This window comes from Oxyura jamaicensis, chromosome Z (genome assembly GCF_011077185.1).
Source record: "Oxyura jamaicensis isolate SHBP4307 breed ruddy duck chromosome Z, BPBGC_Ojam_1.0, whole genome shotgun sequence".
NCBI lineage: Eukaryota > Metazoa > Chordata > Aves > Anseriformes > Anatidae > Oxyura > Oxyura jamaicensis.
The window spans coordinates 53,630,131-53,651,063 of record NC_048926.1 but is presented as its reverse complement, the minus strand read 5'-3'; the positions used below and the strand labels follow the sequence as shown (position 1 = coordinate 53,651,063).

The window sequence follows — 20,933 nt, the reverse complement described above, 5'->3', positions numbered from 1 at the left end:
AGAAATATGATTATCACTTACTCTGCCATCTGGAGTGCGAGGTCCTGAGTAGGGAGGAACTTCGCCCAGCAGGACTGGCCACAGATCAAAAAATTCCTGTTTTCAAATGAAAGAAGTATATTTAGAGTGGAAAAATGCATTCTGCATCAAACCTCAAAGTAACTGCTGCTCTGCCATGCTGGTTTTGGTACTCTGTAAACAAGGCATGAAACAACATGGCTAGATCAACACTGGTTGCAGCATAGTGGTGTATCCAAATCAGGAAGTGTCAGGTGCATTATAAGGCTGATGTAGCTATATACTGCTTATACACACGACTCTACTTCATTTAGAGAACAGCAAGAGCTGTACTCACAGAGCAAGCAGCTACTTCAGTATTTTCCTTGTTCTTCATTTCCAAGAGTGTGGCTAAAAGGCTGACTTGAGACCTTGCTAAAGTCAAAGATCACTTTTTCTTAGGCTGCATTATAAAGCTGACCAAAGAGTTTTTGCTACACTAATGATCTTTTAATATGTCTCTTCACAGGACCAAGTGCTCTGGCAATGTGCTGGAGATCAAAGTCAATGGTAGCCTCAGTTAGCCTGACCATAGTGTAAAGCAGGGCTCCTATGAAAAGATTTCCGTGTAACCCCTGCATAAAGCTTGTCAATCAGCTTGCAAGCAATCAGATCAAATCAGAGTGGCAGGTGTAACTCAGATTTTGTTTGCATTTTCATGAAGCCAAATTTCACCTAAAAGCCCAGATAATGTGCATATGGATCCTTGAAGAGGGTGGCTGCTTTGGTGCTGCAGTGCTCCAAAGGCATCTCACTATATTTCTGGCATCCACAGACTTGGTAAGGCTGTGTGTATGCTGCAGGCTTTGACCAGGATTGTTGTTAAATGGTCATACATATTTGCCCTTCTTCTGTCTTCCCAATCTCTAGCTCCTTAGGCAGTCCAGTGATAAGCTCTTTCCTCTCCCTTTCTTTTCTTTATCCCAGGCTTTTCATTTGTACAATTGAAGAAAAAAATGCCAAACAGAGTATGAAATGACTTAAAATCTATCTTGGACTTTGGCTGCCCCAATAAACCTTATCCCTACAAACCACTCATCGGTGGATAGCAGAAAGGCCAAGAGACATGCAGCTCATAGGTGAACACTTACCTTCTGCTTGGTCATGTCCAGGAGGCCTACTGAGTACCTGTCACAGTTGAGGTACGCTCTCACTGTGTAGAAAGCCTTGTGGAACTGCCTCTCAATATCTGTCAGTTCCTCAAAAACCTTATTAGCTGACCACAACAGCACCTGCAGGACAAAAACCAAATGTAAGCATAGCGTCCCCTTGAAACCTGGACTTCCCAAATGTGTTTGTATTAACAAGGAAACGTTTTTTCTTTTAAATGCTACTTTTCCAGAAAAGTGCAATAGCAATATGTACTGCAAAATGTAAAAGTGTTGCTTATTCTCACTGGGAATTACTAAGGAAGCACGCACTCTGAGGAGTGGTCATGCCATCATGGAGCACTACGTTAAAGTCGAATCTTGCACCGGTAGTGGTACCAAACAAATAGACTGCCCCACTTACTTCTTTTTTATCAGTAAGTAAAATCTTGCATTAAAACATAGCTAACACTAAGGTTGCAAAGACTGGAGTTGGAAATACCTGAAGGAAATACCTTGAAGCCTTGGCACAGCTGACTTTTGTATTTATCAGCCTAGGACCCACTTCCCCATGCCGTGCTGTGTGGAGGTATCCTTAAGAAAGCTGTTACTAATAGACTGCTATTTCATTTGTAAAAAGGGAGGTTATGCAGTGAATTAGGCAGATATTTCTGGTAGAAAAAGGACGATCTTCGTGGGCCTAAGGGAGAATTTCATCATCACTGAAATGGTAAGGAAATGCAAGTGCCTAGCTTAACCAGTGCCTGCATGCCTGTTGAGACTCTACTAGACCAGCGGTGGCAGCACTTCAAAAGCACTGACAGCTGTTACCTGAAGCTGTTTGCACCCAGCCTTGGGACATGAGGCACTATCACATGGCCATAGGCAGAAAAACCATGCCTCACTGCTTCACTGGGGACTAGTGGATGTTTTTCTCAGTTCTGACCTGCATTGGTCTCTGTTTCTAATCCATGAGATAGGAAAAATCTACCACACTTTTAGAGCCTGACATCCTAAATGCCACCAGCCCTTCAGCATCCTGTAGGTAGGATAGTGTTGCTGTCATGAAAATCATTAGTGGAAAATTAGCAATGGCTTATTTTTGCTGTTTTACAGTGTGCAACAAAAAAGGCTCAAACCCACAAACGCTGTGAGAAGGACTCTAAGAAGCACCTGAAGAAAAGCCAGTTCATGGAATAATGTAAAAAGTCTAGCAAAAATGTTATGTGGTCTTCTAATAAGACTCTTAGTCTGCACCAGCAGCCTGAATTGTCTTTGCACAAGCCAGTGTGACTGAGGTTTTGAGGTTGAGACCTTGCAATATTGTAATCCTAGACTATATTCAAAAATGTCATTTTTGTTGTTGAAACATTTCAACATTTTGTCCGTACTTAGTCTGTACTTAGACACTCCTGGGTTCAAGTCCAGAGCAGAACACCCTGTAGGAGGTATTAGACCTTTCCTATCTTGGGTATCCATTTTGCCTTCTAGCACCTTCTTGTCTCCTCCAGTCCTACTCAGCCTCTACTGCATTACTGCTAAGCCCACAAGTGGAATAAACCTGAGCTAATTCTACCTTAATTTAATTACTCAGCATTGTTAGATGGCTCTATCACCTGACCATTATTCATAGTTTTAGGATCGCTGAAAGAATTAGACAAAGAACATGAGATGATGAATTGTTAAATGTCGGTGCTGTCCTAACGCTTCAGAAATAAACTTTCATTCTGCATCCATTTGCTGAAACAGACGTTCACCCCTCATAGGAGCCCTCACTGGTGATGAGAAAATGAGTGCCGTGAAGCGTAGTCTCAATTGCACGTCCTCCTCAATGACAACGCTTTGTCTGCTGCAGAAAGTGATTGCATGGATTCACATCCATCCCCAAAAATTCAAGAGTTCTTTCACAAAGCAAATCATGGAGAAGAATCATCGCTGGAATGGTTCCTTTCAAAATACCCTAAGTCCATCATTAATAATTAATTTCTACTAAAGGAGGCAAAGAGAACAGTCATATGAGAATCATTTTACTGTCACTAAGAAGATATTCTAAAGTGTTTTTGTTGTTGTTGTTGTTGTTTTGTTAGTCTGTTTTTTAATAAACAGACAAGGAAAAAATAGTGCATTCTTAATCATTTTTGGAGCTCTTTCAGAGCTGATGTCTGAAGTGGCTAAATGCATCAGGAGTATTTCATAGACTGAACTCAACAAAACCTCTGTAGCTCAGTCCTGCTGAAGGTGGTGCCACTGCTTCAGCTCCTGAAGCTTGGCCAAGAGCAGCATGCAGAGAAATTAATGAGGGTCTCTGAGGAAGGAGCAGTATCTGAAAGCATCTGTGGACACCTTCTTCTTTCTGCTCCTCAGGCACAGATCTCTGAATCAGATCAGCTTCATTTTTGAAACCAGAAAAACTGCGTTTGACTTTGAGATGCAGCCCCAGTGTGCTTTTTTGGTCTTACCTGGCCTCTTCGAGTCTCACAATTGTGAAGGTAACTCAAGTGATAAATTTTCAAGTTTAAGGATGCAAAATTCAGGTACTTCAGGAAAAGCTGAAAAAGCAAACAATGAGATTGAGTCAAATGCAGTAGCAGCCTCGTGTATACTGGATTTCATAACACCACTATAGCAACGTCATGGTAATTCCCCTGGATAAATGCTTTGCTTTGCACCAGTGTGAGATAGGGCTTATCCCACAGTAATTTCCCTGACAGATTTCTGAGATAAGCATCCTGATAATAAGCCTCATCTGTTACAGGGTGAGTCCCCTGTAGGGAAATTTGCACCCATGGTGCTTCAGTAAAGCAGACATCCCTAGTGTTATGAGGAGGAATCCATGTTATATAGCAAAAGTGACAACTGCTTGATAGAAACTGAGCTACTGACCACTTACTGTTTCATCAGAGCTGGTGAAGTATGGGCCGTTCAGCTTATTAAGAGCCAAAATGACAGCAACTAGATCTTTGCCGTTCAAAATCGGTGTTGCAAGGATGCTTTTTGTAGTGTAGTCGGTGAGCTCATCAACAAATGGACTGAACTGGGCACACTGTTCAAAGGAGAATTTACAAATTAAGCAATTAACACAACATCTGTAGTCTTAAAGCCAAACCAAAACACAGCCGAGAGAAGCTGCCCAGAGAAAGCTTTGTTCAAACAGTTATTGAGAAAGATAAATGAATTAGAAAATTGGACAACATACAGGTGATAAAGCTAGTACAAAGAGAAACTGGCTGTAGCTTTTGATTTTTCAAAAGTGCAACACATGCACTTTACCGCTTTTTGCAAAGGTCTTGCTGATCAAGAGCTTTAATGTGTTGGACTTTGCCATGAGGAGTCTCCACTAACCATCCTCAGGTGACTGAAACCCTTTATGGAACCTCCTGCACCCCTTCCCCCAGCATTTAATTGACACTGTGAGGTGCATATAACCAGTTTCTATGCTGTGCTGCATAGCCACAGTTTTTAAACCAGTGCTTTCTAGTACAGTCACGAGGAATGCTTACCCCCTCTCAATTTTCTTCTGCTTCACCCTGGCCCCTGAACTGCTGCTGGTTTGCAGACTCCATGGAGCTGTATAGTCATTGGTTCTCTTGAAAAATGTTTTCCGGAGGCTTCCCTCCCCTGTTGGTGTGATCATCATCGGCCTTAGTCTTACATGCACAGTGTCTAGCTGTTACTTCACCTCTCCTTCACGCAGCAGCAGACATGGGAAACTGACCTATCACCACTGTATGTGATGGTGGTTTTTGGCTGATACTGGAAACCAGATTAAAAAAATGTGGTAGTGACTTTAGCATGAACCTCGATGGCACTGGGCCTTTGTTCATGGGATGGAAGGCAGGTTATCCCAGGGATACAAAACTGGCACCAGTGACACATGGTTCCTGGCACTCTCTTCCTGCCCCAGGAGCGTCTTGGTCATGATTTCAAGGTGCAGATAGTACCGGCACGGTTTGGCTGCCCTTGAGGGAACCGCCATTCAAACCACCAGGAGAGTGCTAGATCATGCTGTAGGAGCAGTTTAAAGTGAACCCAACCAGTAGTTGCTTATGCAAATGTCACGGTCCCCCTCATGCCAAAAGAAAACGAAGCACAGAAAGGGTAATGTGGGGCAGGCAGATAGCCCAATGTCCCGCACAGTGCCTTATTGACATCCTCTTCCTCACCTGCTGACAGGGAGGGTAGGGTTGGCCTTGCTGACCCACGATCATCTCCCTGTTGTGCTGAACATCTTGTCAGCTACAATTCCTTTTATTTGAAGAATAAAAAGCCCAGAGCTTTGACTCCTCAGACCACACTAGGGAGGCTGCACCTGAAAGAATAACCACTCCCTAGTGCCCCTTCTCCCCATATATCCCCCACTGGTGGCCTTCCCTGCCAACTAGGGCAGACTAAGCATTTAATTATCTGTGTTGCCTTAAGAATAATTGATGTAAGAATAGCGACACCTGAAAGAACTAGAGTTGGAGTGCAGCACTTGGCTGACAGCTCTGAAATCCTTCCTTATTCTTGGAGAAATGCCTGAAGAGAGAGCCTTAAAAATTCTAAGTTATACACTGATGCAAATTTTGCAAAAGAGTGGCTAAAAAAACAATTCAATATCTTAGCATATTTCATGGAGGGCAACAAATATATTGCTGAAGCTTTTGGATATGCTCATCATGAGCAACAAATGGATGGATAAACAGATGGTCTCTTTGTAACTAGCAAACAATAGATTGAGTAATCCCAAATGCCATATTTGGGTCACATGGATTTTAGTTTTATACCTATGATTAGAACAAGCGGATTGTAATTGCTGCCATTCAGATTTACATGATTCAAAGTATGAGTATGAGGGGTAAATACTGTCATGAAAGCATAAGAATAAAACATGAAAATTCCTTGGATCCCTCCTGGTGTGCAGCATCTGCTGAAAGAGTGATTTTCAGTCTAAGTATGCCTCTTGAAGACCAGCCATACTCAGGTTGCAGTTAACTCACCTGCTCCAAGGTCCACACCCTTTGCTTGATAAAAATGCTTCTAAAGGTCCTTGGCCCAAACTGCATCAGACAACAAACACTTCCAAATGTCATGAGTGTTGGAAACCCCTTTATGGAGGTTTTCTCTCTGACTGTTACTTGTGGAAGGAAGGTAAATGGGTGTGGAAAACTCTAGGTGTGTTCAGTACAGATCTGACTGTACCTCACTCTCTCTTCTCTGCTGAGAGAGTGAAAATCACTAGAAGTGATTTTTTTTTTTTTTTTTTTTTAATGAGATAGGTAAGATGTGACAGAGCACGTGTTTGCAGGCATTAATGTCCAGTGTAATTGAATGTGCTTAGCTTCACCTTGCTCCATAAGTGAAATTGGAAGCAACTTACACACTGTCTACTGATGCTTTGGTTTCCACTGTACAGCAATTAGAATGAAAGAGGTTTGATCAAGCACCAAGATTCCCTGCTATCTCTTGACCCCTCAGAACAAGTAAGCATGTAAACATTTTGTCTACAGAGTAAATGAATAAATGCCAGACCTACCTCGCTTACATCCTTGATATTCATGGTTTTCTTGGTTTGTGCAACGTAGCCCACAATGCCTATGTCCAACGGATAGACTATCTCGCAGTCTGGGGAGACCAGGCATTCCTCCAGCGTGCTTCCCTCTTGGATGTTGAAAAGCCTTGTTGCCAGTTCAGGTGTGCCGTTTCTCTGCCTGTACATGAAAAGACTACAGCGGTCAGCATGAATAAGGGATCTGATTCTTCTCAAAGTCTTGAAAACAACTTTCTCCATGTTGATGCTTTCTTGCATGTCTTGGATCAACTCAAAAAGTATTTCACTTTCATTGTCATCCCAGGACTCTGTTTTCAGTTTCTTCTCAAAGTACTGCTTGGCAAAAGCAGGGTTTCCATCAAGAAATTTTTCCACGTCGTCTTCACTAATGCTCATTGTGAATGTCCTGGGTCTTGTAACAGGTAGTAGTCCAAGGATGCGATCTATGTGAGGAGCACTCTTATCTCTGATCTAGTTCCTAAATTTTCATAATAGAAGATGTTGCTTCTAGAACGACCAGGGATAAGGTAGCACTGCAAAGAGAGACTGTCATCAAGAAGGTATTCCTTTATACTGCCGGAGGTGAGTCTGTGGGAGGACAGATCTTCTCAACCAAACAGATTAGATGACCTCTACAAAAGCTTTGGGTCAACTTTCTTCTTCTTAATCTAAATGCAAACAAAAACTGAGTATTCACAATATCTTAAAGCACTATACTTTCTCTTGAGAAGCAGAAAACTTACAGAAACAATTATATTGAGGTAGCAGCAACAGAGAAGAGCTGCATCTCCTAACATTGAAATAAGCTCTTTAAAGTCTAATTAAATATATACTGCTTGGACCTAATCCTAGGCTAACAAGGTGAGCATCTTATTATTTCTGCTCTCCCAGCTTCTCTAAGAAACATCTCTCATTGAATGTTAAACGTGTCAATCTTTAAAGCTTAATGAAGTTATTGGTAGAGTACAGCAACTATAAATTATGTTTACTAGCCGTTCCATATTCCTCTGCTGAAGTGGTTAATGGGACTAAAAAGAGTGGGTATTTCCATGCAGATAAGGGAAGTACACATGCACACTCCAGTTGTCCATGCAGACTCAATGTCAAGTCCGTGAGGCTTTTTTGACAGGAAATGAACAGCACTTCTGTTCATGAGGGAAGTGGATAATACCTTCTCATTGGTTAAAATGGGAGGCCTTCCATGCACTGTTTTGGAAGGGGCACTTAGATTCCCCACTATGAATAATTTACCTGCCTTGGAAAATACAAAACCCAGTTCTGGTTTAACATAATTTCAGTGCTGATGTTGACAGGGTTAATTCTACCCAGGCCATCTTGTTTGTCTTCCTGATTTTCCTACCCTGCCACTGCCTTAAGACCTCTACCATGCATTCTGCCAGTTCCTGCACTCAGTTGTATTTCCCTGCCATCTTTTGGGGGAAGAAATACAGAAATCCTCCAAGACTAGGAGGTAGTGTCTTAGAGGGAATAGATGCAGCCCATTACCAAGGTGGACAGAAATGTATCTAATAGCTGTCTTGTGGATAAACAGGACACCTCTTTACTGCTTTGGTAGATAGAACATAGACAAAGCACTTCAGGATGCCCTTAAGAAAGTTTGGGGCCAGCTTTTCGCCTGGAACTGAGGCTTTGAAGTGAGTGATAACTTGCAAAGACTTCACAGGTATAATCTACAGACACTCTTGGTCAAGATTAGCAAAGGAGGCAGTCCAGGATCTCAAGTGTCTGCTAGCAGAATAGAGTGCTGAATGATGTGCTTAGCAACCAACATCAAAAGGGAAAGCTGTCTAATGCCAGAGAAGAGTTGGCTGTGGTTTGTGCCCCTGAGTGTGGTAGAGATTTGTCTGCCTGACTATGCATTTCTTTCTTCTTCAGCTCTCCATGCAAACTGTGCTTCCTGTGTGCAACAGAAAGTTCATGCTGGCCTTTTGAGATTTCGGCTGCCTGCATTCTGACCACAGGCAGCTGTGTTGCACCATCAGAAAAGAGACACAGGAGCTGATCTCTTCATTTAACTGCACTGAAAACACCAGATGCCTTCAAGAGTGTAGGCTTAGGCAGATAGATCCCTGAACCCCTTAAACTATATGCTAGAATTTTCACCTTCATTGACCAGGCCATGCCATAACTCTTACTTGTGTGAGAGGCTTTCCTATGCACACTGCAGTCAGATGTTCTTGTTGAGCCAGGCCACAATCAGCCACAGATCTCCTTGAGCTGATCTTGTCCAAGCAGTAGCAGTGGGCCTGAAAAACCTCTACAGCTGCAGGGTGGTGGACTTGCATCCCTGGTTTTCATCTAGCAGTGGGAACTTCTCCAGTCATGCATGGTCTGGATGCAGTGGTATGAAGCACATCCTTCACAAAAAAAGCACAATGGTCAGAACAGAAACAGTGAGGTAAGTCTGCTCTTTTAGGGCTTCCTCTATTGCATGTTTATCCACTGCTGTAAAGGTTATTCTGTATTTTTATAGGTGCTGTAAGGCACCAATCCTGAACGCTTCAGCCAAGGCTTTTGAGGCAAATGCCACAGAAGCCACTACTCTACAGGGAAACTGAAAAATGTGCCAGGGTCTTCATCAGTGAGAAACAGGGGGAATCATCATCCTAAATTCTCCATGTTGCTGTAAGATAGCAAAGGCTCACTTGCACAAGGAGCAAAGGTCCAGGCTTCCTGCCCAGATGAATGCTGGCACAACTGCAAAGAGTGCACAACAGCCCAAATATGACTGTGGGTGCCTAGAAAAAGGGTAACAAGAGAAGGAGCAGAGGATATATTAGAAATCCATAGGCATGTGGGTCTGGAGCTCGGGAAGAGGGCAGATGGGGAGGACCTTATCTCCCATCAGCAGTGAGGACAGATTAGCTAGATGCTGATCAGTACCTCTCCACCTCTGAAAGAGGAGGTTAGCATCTTCCCCCAGAAGTATGCTAACAGAGTTGTAGGGGAAGGTAGTTAAGAGAAAAATCCTTTCAGAAGATTACAGGCAAAACAGTGGATACTGGAATCAAGATCTAAATATTTTTTATTTATAATCTCTTTTTTTTTTTTTTTTCCCTATTTCCTCTTTCAGTTCCCTGGATTAATGGAGCTGCAGTACCTTGTTGGATCATCTGGTTGAATGTCTTAAGACACCTTTATGCTAGCACGGGAGAGATTTGCTGCAGTAGTTCACATAGCCAGGATTAAAAAAAATAATTGTTTCTCCAGAAACATTAGGTTTCACCATATTGCATTAGATGGTGTGTTCCAGGGGTGCGCATGTTGCCTTCAATGACCACGTTCAATGGAGGGAGGAGGACCACCTCAGCACTAGCATGGTGGGGGTCTGCTCCAGATCTCCAGACTGGAAGAGGATGGAGCCTTTTTGCGAGCAACAGGCACAGAACCCTGTATCAGTGGGGAATTTTAATTGCCTGATATTAGCAGGGAATGCAACAGGTTGTAGGCTGTCCAATGAGGTCTTCCATGTTACAGTAGTTCTCTGGTTACAGAGGGTGGCAGAAAGAGCAGGAGGGAGTTTTCTTTTGACTGGAGTCAAGAGGAAGAACTATTGGAGAACTTGAAGGTGGGAGACAGTTTGAGTGAGACCATGAAGTTAGATTCTGAAATTGGAGGAATAGGACATTTTGTTAATCTTGTTGGAAAGAGCATATTACCATATGGTAAGAGTTAATCTTAAGAGATGTGTATAAAAATACCACGAATCAGTAAAAATCTGGAAAGCCAGAAAGGCCAGGATGCAAAATTAGATGAAATTAGGAACACAAAGGACAATGAGCATTTTCTGTTACCATACTGGGAAGAGTAGGAATATCAAGGACAGTGTTGAAGGACTGAAGTGCTTAGAGAGCTACATGAAATAACCTCTGATCTGTCAATGTTCTTCTGTTAAGTTACGGAGGATCTTCTGAGGTTCTGAAGTGCTAGAAAAAGTTAGATGTAGTTATTCTTTTAGTAAAACTGAAAAAAAAAAAAAAAAAAAAAAAAGAGTTTGAAAATATTCCATTAGGATTATTTAAATATAACATCTCAGAAAATACAGGAAAAATATATTTTTTATATATTGTTGTAAATAACTAGGGGAGATAAGTAGTATCCAGTGCGGTTTTGTCAAGAGCAAATTGTGTCCAACCAGCATAAAATTCCTCTATGCCAGAGTAAGAAGTCTAAGGACAGAAGGAAAGTAACAAGTGTCACAGCTCTTGGCTTCAGGAAATGAAATGCAAAATATTCTCTCTTAAGGTGAAGGCTTAGATGAAATACTTTAAAGGTAGTGACAAATCTCTTTGGAAGAAGAGGAGTAATTGCTAGTAGCTCACTAGCAATGAAATGTAAAAACTCGTTCAGTAGGATTCTCTGCAAAGGTTGTCCTACTGTAAAGCATCTCAGTATTTCCACTGATGGGTGGAAAAATGCATATTATATTAGCATATATGCCATGGTCAGGTGTCTGTAAATGTGATTGAGCACCATCTTTAAAATAAATTGCAAACAGGTGTGTACTACAACCCACAGAGGGTGCATGAAAAGCCCTGCTTATGTGGAACAGTCACCTGTTGAATTCAGGGTGGGCAGTGAGCCACTCTCTGAGCTTATCACAGGCTGAACAGATGTGAACACTGATGTGCAGAAGGGGATATGCATCTATTAGAAGGAACCTTCTGTTGTGTGGCACATTTTACCTACTTATACAAAATAGGTAAGTCATCTGGAAGACTGGGAAAATGTGACCTCTGAGTAAAGACTGAGGTTTGTCATGTCTCTTTTGAGTCATCTCTTTTTTAAACAAAACGGTATATATATAAATGTATAAAAGGCTACTGCCAAGGCAGAGGAAACAGCCTGTTCTTCATGGTCATGAAGGACAGGAGAAGATATCAGAGCTGCATTAGAATGGCTTCCACAACAGTGGGAATAGTGAAACACTGAAAGAGATGACTCTCATCTTCTCTTAGATACCTCTAGAAATAGAGATGCCATTCTTTTCCTAATAAACATGCCACAAGTGATGCACACAAAATGATGCCAGCTTGCTGGAAGAGGTATGGACAAGTAACTACTTATAGGTGGAGGGAATCCCATTTTCCTGAGGGCCCAACTTTACTTCTCCATAGCCTCTTAGGACAGCTAGAAGCAAGAAAACCATTCTCTGTGCACCAGGAAAAACTTCCTTGCAGCAGTGTAAGTCTGCCAGATTGGAGTAATTTTTGTGATTATTCATGATGAAAGCCAGAATCATCCTTCTGCCTTTCAAGGCCCCCACCCAAGTATCAACCTGAGCCCCTCCAGCATTCTGTAAAAGACCAGCTTTGTTTCATCCCATACTATCAGGGAGGGGAAAGGACTGTGTAAGATCACACACAGTCCATTTTGGATTCTGATATCCCAAATGAATGAAGCTTCCTAACACCTGGATTTTGAGGATGGTCTGAAGTTAAGTGTAGCTCTGTGGCCTGACAGTTTTCCTAATCCAGTGGACCTTCCTTGTCCCAGCAGGTCAGTTTTGTGGAAGGAATGTTTCTTTGGGAGCTAACAGCCACTTTCCTGAATTGTTTCAATGCCCAAGAATCAGGCTGTGCATCAGATTATCTCAGTACAGATCTATGCAGCTGGAGTGTGTTCAGGATGCCCTGTGTCTGAACAGAAGGTCCTTTGAGGTTGGTACCATATGGTGTTTTCCATGCTTCATTTTTTATGCATAAGCTGACATAACCAGGTTTGGTGACTGTTTTAAGGGGTATACAAATCACTGCATGCACTTTTGGGTTTTGATTTGGGAGCTGAAAAGTTGCAAATGGGGAAACTGTTTGTACTGAATCAAAGCTGACACTCTTTTGGATCTCAACCTGGCAAACTTTTGCACTTTGCTCAGTACAAAACATTCTGTTCAGTGCAGGATAAATGTTTTTGTTTTGAAACATTTATAAGAAAACCAAACAGTATCCAACAGTGACACTCCAGGCTCCAAACACAGAATATTCAAGTTCTTTCCTCCAACTGCAGGGCTGGAAACTAAACAAGGCGATAAGATTTTTAGTGAGGAACAAACAAAGGTCCCCAAGTACTTAAGTTTATAGCCACAGAAGAGGACAAACTGGGGTAGCATTGGTTAAGCTAAGCCAGTGCTGCAGTGTAAATGAAACCAGGTAGGGTTGGCAGGTGGGAATTTAAATCATCAGTGCAAAGGGATGCCAGAGCAACCCCCTTGGAGGAGGATGGACTGATGTACCCAGAATTCAAAGCATGGTTCACAGGCTGCGTGTGTTCTCGAGGCCTTCAGGGAAACCTAGGTGGCACCGTGGCTGGCATAACAATGATAATTGAGGTGGATACAGCCTAAGCTTCCACCTGGATAATGCTGTTTGATTGGGCTTAGGCAGACAATGGAGGATTTTGGAGGAGGATGAGGCTGCTATTTTAGGAAACTTGCACTAGGCTCTCACAGCATAATAATATCTGAGCACGTGTGGTTGCACACATTTGTTTTTAATAGCTTTAAAGGTGAATTGCAGCGTCGGCATAAGACCTCCGCCTTGTTGGGTGTTGGTGGACGTCCTTTGCTAGAAACCCCAAACGTTTAAGTTGCCCTGAGGGCCTGGCTGGTAGCTGGGAAAATGAACTGGGGTCCCTTGGAATAAAATACATCCCCGTTGAACAACTTGTATCTCAGACTCTTGATGGAAAGCTCCAGTTGTGAAGGAAAGCAACCCAGCGGGCATGACGCGAAGCATACTGCTGTTAGGGACATTTGTGGGACTGTGTCCAAAGCAGACGGTACTGATAGTTCCCGTAAAGCAAAAAGGGGTGATGGCAAAAGCTGGGGATGATGGGTCTGAAGACGCTTGTGCCCCTCCTTCATGGGAACAGTGTTTTTCTCCTAACCAAGAGCCTGCAGGGCGGGGAGCTGCGGGTGGCTAATTTGATTAGCCGTTATCCTTTCAGGATGCTGTATTGACAGCTACACTCAAACCTTTCAGGCTCACTCATCCGTTGGCATAACAAGATTGCAGCTTATCTGATTTACCAAGTAATATTCTCATGCCACCTGCTTGTGTCCAAGAATAAGCCTTCCTGCCTCGGGCTCGGCCAGCCCGCTGAGGGTGACGGCCGCGTCCCTCGTCCCTCACCCCTCGCCCCTCTGGCACCACGACCCGCTCCTCGGCCCACAGCACCCCAATTCCCCGGCCCCACGAGGGGATGGCGACCAAAACCTCGGGGCCTCGGGGCTCAGAAGCTTCCCTCCCGGATCCTCCCCGTGCCCTCCGGCACCTTTAGATGGCACTGCAGCACAGCCCTGCCGCCCCGGGGCCCTCAGCGGCCTGCTGGGCCCCGGGGGCGGCCAGCCCGAAACATGGCAAAACGAGACAAAACACAAAATCGAAAAAACAACAGTAAGCCAAAATCAGACAAAGAAACCTCTCTAAGTGCAGAATCTTGCAAAGATTTAAAATGAATGGCAGTATTTATTCATTTTCTCTTTTCCTTGGTAATTGGCTAGTGTTAAGAGGCATGTTATGCCTCAAATACTTCAAAGGGAATAGTCCTGTGTAAGAGGCTGGCCCTTGCACTCCTCCTTGCACTCAAACCCAGCGCTTCTGGGTTTTCAAAACTGGCAGCCCTTCCCTTACACTCCAGCACATCGGTCAGTTTGGGATTTGGCAGCTCTGGATGATGTTTTTTGAGAGAGACCTTTGAGAAAATGCATCTTTGCTATGCTGGAAGACTGGACAGGTGGCCAAGTCTCGAATGTGACTTCTTGTCTTTGTCCTCCTTGTATCCATCACACACATACAACGATTGCCTTCCTCTTAAGGTAAGATGGCTCAATTTTTTTTTTATTTTATTTTTTTTTTTAAAAAAAAGATCATTACAATATAGCAGAGATGGTAATTTCTTTAATGAGACTACATGGGTCTACTATCTTTCAATTGACTAATTTTGTCCAAAGCTCTTTGAACAAATCACTGAAAGTTAAATACAACTACTACTTACTTGGTCAAATGTCCTGTGAAGCTGAAGAACAAAAAAAAAAATTCACTAAACTCTTTGCAAATTCTATTATGTGCACTTTTTTGTGCAGCCACCTTCCCCAAATACTCTGGTTATGAAATTAGTGAAAATGCAATGTTAGAACACATGAAACATTAAGAAGGAACACCAATGTCATGAAGAAGAGCACAGAGGCTCTAAGAAAAACTCAATTTTTGCGGATGTCTGGAGAACAAGAGGGTAGCATCTCAGAGAAGTGAAATGATTGGTGAAAGCATGGCCGCAATGGAAAGAAAAGGCAGAAGATAGGACTGTCTAGCAGAGAAGATATGGAGAAGTGATTCTAAAATTAAGAGTAAAGAAAGAACAAAGAAGATGACAAAGTAACAAGGAAGAAAAAAATGGGCTAATGAACCAATAAAAGCTGGGGAAACAGCCAAGGACTGAAACTTAAGACAGAATATGTAGAGCACAGAGCGTACAGTGACTAAAAAGAGTGTTAAAAAGCCAGGAGGGCCATGGGTAAAAGCTGTCAGAAAATGGCTACCCGTGCTTCTGGCATCACCTGTTCAGAGAAATCCCTGGGCCTGTCACCCGCGGAGATCTGGGGGAAGAAGGTGCTTGCTGCATGCCGAGGGGGCTGTCAGGAAGAGGAAAATCAAGGCTGCAGGGGTCCCACAGGGAGTGTTTCAGAGTTTGCTTTTGGCTGCTCTGATGGCAGCAGGTGATGCCATGCAATTCTCACCACAACAGCTCCAGGAAAACTATACCAGGCTGGGGAGGTGCTCAGAGAATTATAAGTTCCAGTGAATTTAGAAAGAGGCTGATGGCGTACTGAGATAATGAAGATGGTAGCAGCTCATGGACAGAGCTTTCCAGGATGATATGATGGTGCTGGGCACTGGCACACACTCACAGAAAATGGCTTTACTTTCACTTCATCCCCTACTCCTTCTCTTCTTGCAGCCAAGGAATGTTTAATGTTCGCTTCTCTGCAGGCTGAGGAATGCTTAATATTTGCTTCCTGCAGCAGAGGTTGATGCAGTGATAATAATAGTATTTTGAGTGGGCATTTGTAACCATTTCTTTGAAGCAGTACTGCAATTCCCAGTGTTTTCTTCTTGTTGCTCAGTCTGAAGTGGACGTAAACATGGTCTTTGGGTCAAGTGCATTCAAGCTGCAAGTGTACAGAGTTGGTAACATGTTGGGACACTGAGAGTTGACTGGAACTTTCAGACCTCTCTGTAAAATAAATCAATTTGTTACTTCAGTGCCCCCAGCTGACAAGAAGCATGCCAAGGTGAGAATATTGAAGTTTTCTACCCATGAAAGATTTACCCTGTCTCAGTTCTTGCAGATTCAAATAAAATCATCTGCTTAAATTATAAAACAAACAAACAAACAAACAAACAAAAACACAGAAACCCCTCCATAAAAACGGTGTTAGTTTAATCATCTTTGACAGCTTAGGAAAACAAAAGAGAACAAAATCCCCACCACAATTATTTTCCCTTTTCCAAAGCAATATAATGTAGGCCACCCTTTCCTCCCACAGAGGAAGCAGAGAGAGGAAGCTGCAATGCAGGTGTATGTGAAAGCCTTTGGCTCTCTCTAGCTCTGTGACTCACTAAGCCTCATGTTCACAACTGCCCTTTCCTTGCAGCACAGAGAAGTCCTCTGACCTAAACCTTTCCTCCTTAGTCTGCTTCCACCTTCTGTTGCAGGTGGAAACTGTGTCCTTTAATACTTACTAAGGCCAGGTGCCTGACTAATGGTCTTTGGCCGCATGCACATAGAGATTCCCGTGGCTTTGGTAATTTGTGCTTCTGGTTTTAGCTTTTAAATCCATCTTCAGGGCAGGCATGGACATCCTGTCTTATCCAGAACTGCTCAAGCTCTGTGCCAGCAGTATGTCTTTTGTAAAGCACCTTCAGATGCATGCCATGTAAGGAGCTGTAAATACCCTGTTGGAATAATCTGGAGGCAGCACTTGTTGTCTGCAGCATTATAATGTTCTACCCTTAGACTGTGCTTTACAGGCCAGAGCCCATAGATTTATTCCTGCATTTTTGGTGTTAAGCTTCTTCCGTTCAAGAACAGAAGAGAAACTAGACCTAGAATGCTACATGCATATTTTGTACCTTCAAGGACATCCGCATGCCTTCTATGCCTCTCATCTTCAGGAAGCATCCTAGGAATAACTCCAGGGATTAAAGAGGATCCAGTCTGTCACCCAACAGTGCAGTGAGGTGGCAGGCGCTGTCTGCATCAAGGAGACAACCCCTTTCCTCCTGCCTCCCCCCAGGAAAAGAAAAACATCAGGCCATTAACATACCCTAAGATTGTCTTCAAGTGTAAAGACTTTAGGCCCAGACAGCTTAATTCCCCTCCTGTTTGCAGACGCCATCCTCCTCATCCACCCTGAAAGCGCAGTGCTGTAGTGGGTGCCCTCTGTGATCCAGGAGCTGGGACAATGACATAAAAATACAAATGTTGTGGCTTTAAACAGATGTTGCAACTGAAATGGATAAATCTGCCAACATATGCAAATAGCCCAGTTCAGTAGTAGTAAATGTAGACATGCTATGGTGAAAAGAATGTCTAGTAGCAAATGATAGGTATAATAGAAAATAAAAGAAAAATAATAAAGTATGTATCAACTTCTTTACTTGATGGTCAAAAATGTCTTCTTCATTGGGTTTTTGCTCTGGGCATGGATGGTCTCTTGGTTCTGAGCAGCAAGAGGCCATGAGGGGAACTGTCATGTCTTGGAGTGGAATCCAGCAGCGTTACTGATCAAGCTGCCACCATCTTCCACACAGCTGCAAAGAAAACAGGTGATGGCACGAAAACTGCTCTGCTCCTTTGGTCAGCAGATCCCTGCATGTTCACATCCCACTTCAGGAGAGATTTAGCCACCTCTGTATTCACTCTGTGCTGCCAAGGCTGAGGGGCTTGGGATGGAGGCTGTAACTTTTTTGACAGAGGCCAAGCCCTCCACATTGTCCCTGATGAAACCACCACTGAGACTGCCCTCTTAAAGCATGGGAAAATATAAAGTGGCAAGGCAGTGCGATTAGAGGGAAGAACAAGGCAATGATCACGTTGAATACAACACTAACTGCAATGCAGCCTTGGAAAGGAAGTACACAAACAGTTGGGTCTCATCTGCCTGCTAGCAGCAGGTCTAAGAGAGATGGCCCCTCCAAGGTCACGGGAAGTTTGCGCTAGCTGCAAGGAAAAAGCAAATGTCCCCATATGGCTTTAAAATTCAAGTTACACCATTTTGGTGAGTGGTGTGTTAGGAATGGTGGTGGGGCATAATGCCTTCCCTTCATCCCTTTCAGCCCAGAAATGCAGAGCAAGGGGGACAGGCAGGATGGAGGAGGACAGCCCCAGGGCCAAGCACCCATTGCAGCAGGAGAGCTGAGACTCCTTGGCTCCTCTGCGCCCTCTGTTCTTGCTTGCCAGCCAGGGGGATGTGTGATTCTGTCTCTGCCTGGGCTGTGTCATGTGCACAGCAGCAAACAAGCCCCTGGTCTATAAAATACCAGTCAATATGTTTAGCAAGAATGTCATTATCGTACTCCAGAAGGGAAAGGTGCCTTTCAGTTTATGTCATTTAAAGCAGTGAGGTATTTAAATGGCGCCTAGAGTCATAAGGGCAGAGATTTATGCTGCTTTTTTATCTAAAGATGCAACACACCCAAGAACATTACCCTTGAATCACAGAGGAACAAACTTCAAGTGATTTTCCCGTCATCAATATTGCACCACTGTTTTTGTAGGAAAAGATCAGCATTTCTGAGCAGAAGTCACGGAAACTGAGAAGTCCCCAGCCAACGGCCTTCGCGTGTTCTGCTGCCACAGGGAAGCCTTGTTTCTCCTGCCTCCTGCCTGGGTGAGGCAGTAGGGCAGACTGTCGCTGCCCTCTCAGGCCTTGACAGGCCTGGGGTGGGGATATAGGTCCTCCAGTGATGCGGACAGAGGTGTGTGACACCCAGCAGGAAGTCCCGAATCTGTAACAGCATGAACTGGAGCTGAAGCTACAGCAGGAAATCCTCACGACTTACAGTGCAAAAACCACCACTGTATCTGTCAAGGCAACTCAAAATGCACCTGCACAGAGTTGTTCTCCAGCATGTTGTTGGTAAGCAAGCCCACAACTCGATTGCCTGCTGGACAGCCGGGAACTTGAGGCCTGATGCAGAAGGCTATTTAGAGATTTCAGACTGTGCCATCGGCTGCTGAGCTAGCACATGTTGCTAAATCTGAGCCAGCAGTGCAATTGCAGTAATTCCCAGAGCAGTTTACCCAATGCTTATTCCAATAATAAGGTGTAAGAAGGGGGGCTGCTAGGGATAGGAAAACCCAAACTGCTGCTTCTGTATTTCATAGGACAGGGCAGAAGATGACAATAATCGTCTTACCTGCACTCCAGTTTTACGGCAGGCATTTCAAACTACCATCTACTCTTAGGCTGAGTCCAGTAGGCTGGACACGGGTTTTACTTGGTCTGAGCACCTCTTATGCATAACAAACAAACAAGCAAACAGCTCGTTTTGGTGAGCAGGCCTGGAACAGGCTCTTGGATATCTTCACTGATAACCAGACCCTCCAGTGTACCTCTGTTTTTATAAGATCCCTCTCATGTTACATCAGATCTAACAGGCCTGGGAGTATACTTAGATGCTTTTCCCCTCTTACTTTTATGCTTGTATGCCAAGCATGAACTAGCATAATACTGTAAAAATGAAGTTCATTTTGATTTTGTTTCCTTCTTTCTCCAAACAGCAAATAATGGAGTGACAGATGTTGTGGTCACCAACCAAAACCTTGTGCTGTCATTAGCTATTATTAGCATGTCTATAATCCCCAAGGGATTAAGTGGTCACCTAAGCATGGCTTCAAGTGTCACCTATGTCTCACGGGGACATAAACTAATCTGTTTTGTTGGAAACAGATGAAGTGATAAGTGTTTTAAAGCCCTTCTAATTTACAGAAAATGCTGTAGTTCATTCTATCTCAAGTCACCACTTTGGGGTGGACAAGAACAGTTCTGCACTCAGATGTTTCAGGGTAAGTTCCTCTGAAAAGCTGGTGGAGACCCAGCTGCCTCTTAAAGCAGTTCAAGAACCTGCTCCTCCTGTCACCCTGTTAGTGGCCAAGCATTTAAAGCATTCTTCTTTCCACTCCTAAATGCAGCAAGCGCTGCTGGTGAACAAGATGCAAAGACAAGGAGAGTGTCCCAGGGAAACTGAGGTCGGGCGGCACAGCGTGTGCACCAGGCCGCAGGTAATGAGCTGTGCCTGAACTATCGGTGCTGGTTACCTTCACACTCGGTGCTGGAGGCTGCCAGCCCTGTGCAATCCCTTCAGGGACCCCGCTGATCCCCGGGGCACAGTACATATGGCGAGCGGACAGCTGAAGCTGAAGGATTAGTTCGGCAAACGGCCATTTGGCATCTTTCTAGAAAAACAGGCCAAGGGTCCAGGCAGGACAAGGTAGATCCACATCGCCCAGGTCATGAGGCGCCCTGTGCCTTGCTGCAGCAGCTAGGCATGTGTCATCTCCCCACATCTCCAGGTCCCGGTGTCCCTGGATAAACCAAGACACAAACAACCAAAGGGAGAAGATGGGGCTGTTGTTCACACAGCTGACCACCCCCAAGTGCTCCATCAGCTCTCCCCTTCCCACCAGTGCTGAGGAGCAAAGCCCTGTCCTGCTCCTCACCCAGGATCAGGTTTTAGGTACCCACCAGTCTCCAGAGGGTCACTCCCCTGTGAACTTGCACAGGATGCCTTTGAGGCCACAACAATTTCAGCACCACCATGTTCTGCTTCACAGCTCACCACACAGCCTCCCGATCTCATTTTCAGGAGACGATTACCTTTGTCACCATTTTGTGGCAATTGCCTGTAACGACAGGAAATTCTGCAGACGGTATTTTGGTAGCTCCTGCAGACATTTTATGGGCAGCTGCCAATACCCTGCGTGTGCATATCTGGGGGAAGGGATCAATGCAGACCTGGTGGTGGTGTTTGGAGATGTGAAGGTGATGTTCCACCAAGTGCTTCTGCACAAGGTCTTCACCACCCAAGGGCCAGGGTGTACTCCTAGCCGTGGAGTACTCCTCTGCTTTCTCTCCCTGTCACATCACTGGCTATGATTGGCTCCAAAGAGTCAGTTTTGTTTAATCCAGTCCTGTGTTTTTAACAAAAACAAAAAGCAAGCTTCTGCTTTTT

The 20,933-nt window shown here is 44.0% G+C and overlaps 1 protein-coding gene across 2 annotated transcripts in view; it reads right to left on the bottom strand.

The window, feature by feature from the left end:
• PDE6B (phosphodiesterase 6B) overlaps nucleotides 1-20,380 on the bottom strand; it is a 35,229-nt gene extending 14,849 nt beyond the window's left edge. The window contains exons 1-8 of one of the 2 annotated variants that reach the window (XM_035309650.1): nucleotides 19,723-20,380; nucleotides 17,024-17,153; nucleotides 8,800-9,053; nucleotides 6,661-7,208; nucleotides 4,036-4,188; nucleotides 3,605-3,694; nucleotides 1,149-1,289; nucleotides 22-96 (exon numbers count right to left, since the gene is read on the bottom strand). In XM_035309650.1, the coding sequence (XP_035165541.1) occupies nucleotides 22-96; nucleotides 1,149-1,289; nucleotides 3,605-3,694; nucleotides 4,036-4,188; nucleotides 6,661-7,071 (870 nt within the window). In that variant the 5' untranslated portion in view covers nucleotides 7,072-7,208; nucleotides 8,800-9,053; nucleotides 17,024-17,153; nucleotides 19,723-20,380. Of the gene's footprint in view, nucleotides 1-21; nucleotides 97-1,148; nucleotides 1,290-3,604; nucleotides 3,695-4,035; nucleotides 4,189-6,660; nucleotides 7,349-8,799; nucleotides 9,054-17,023; nucleotides 17,154-19,722 lie in introns of those variants that run through there. The other variant, XM_035309649.1, reaches the window with a different exon arrangement.
• Between the last annotated feature and the right edge of the window lie 553 nt (nucleotides 20,381-20,933).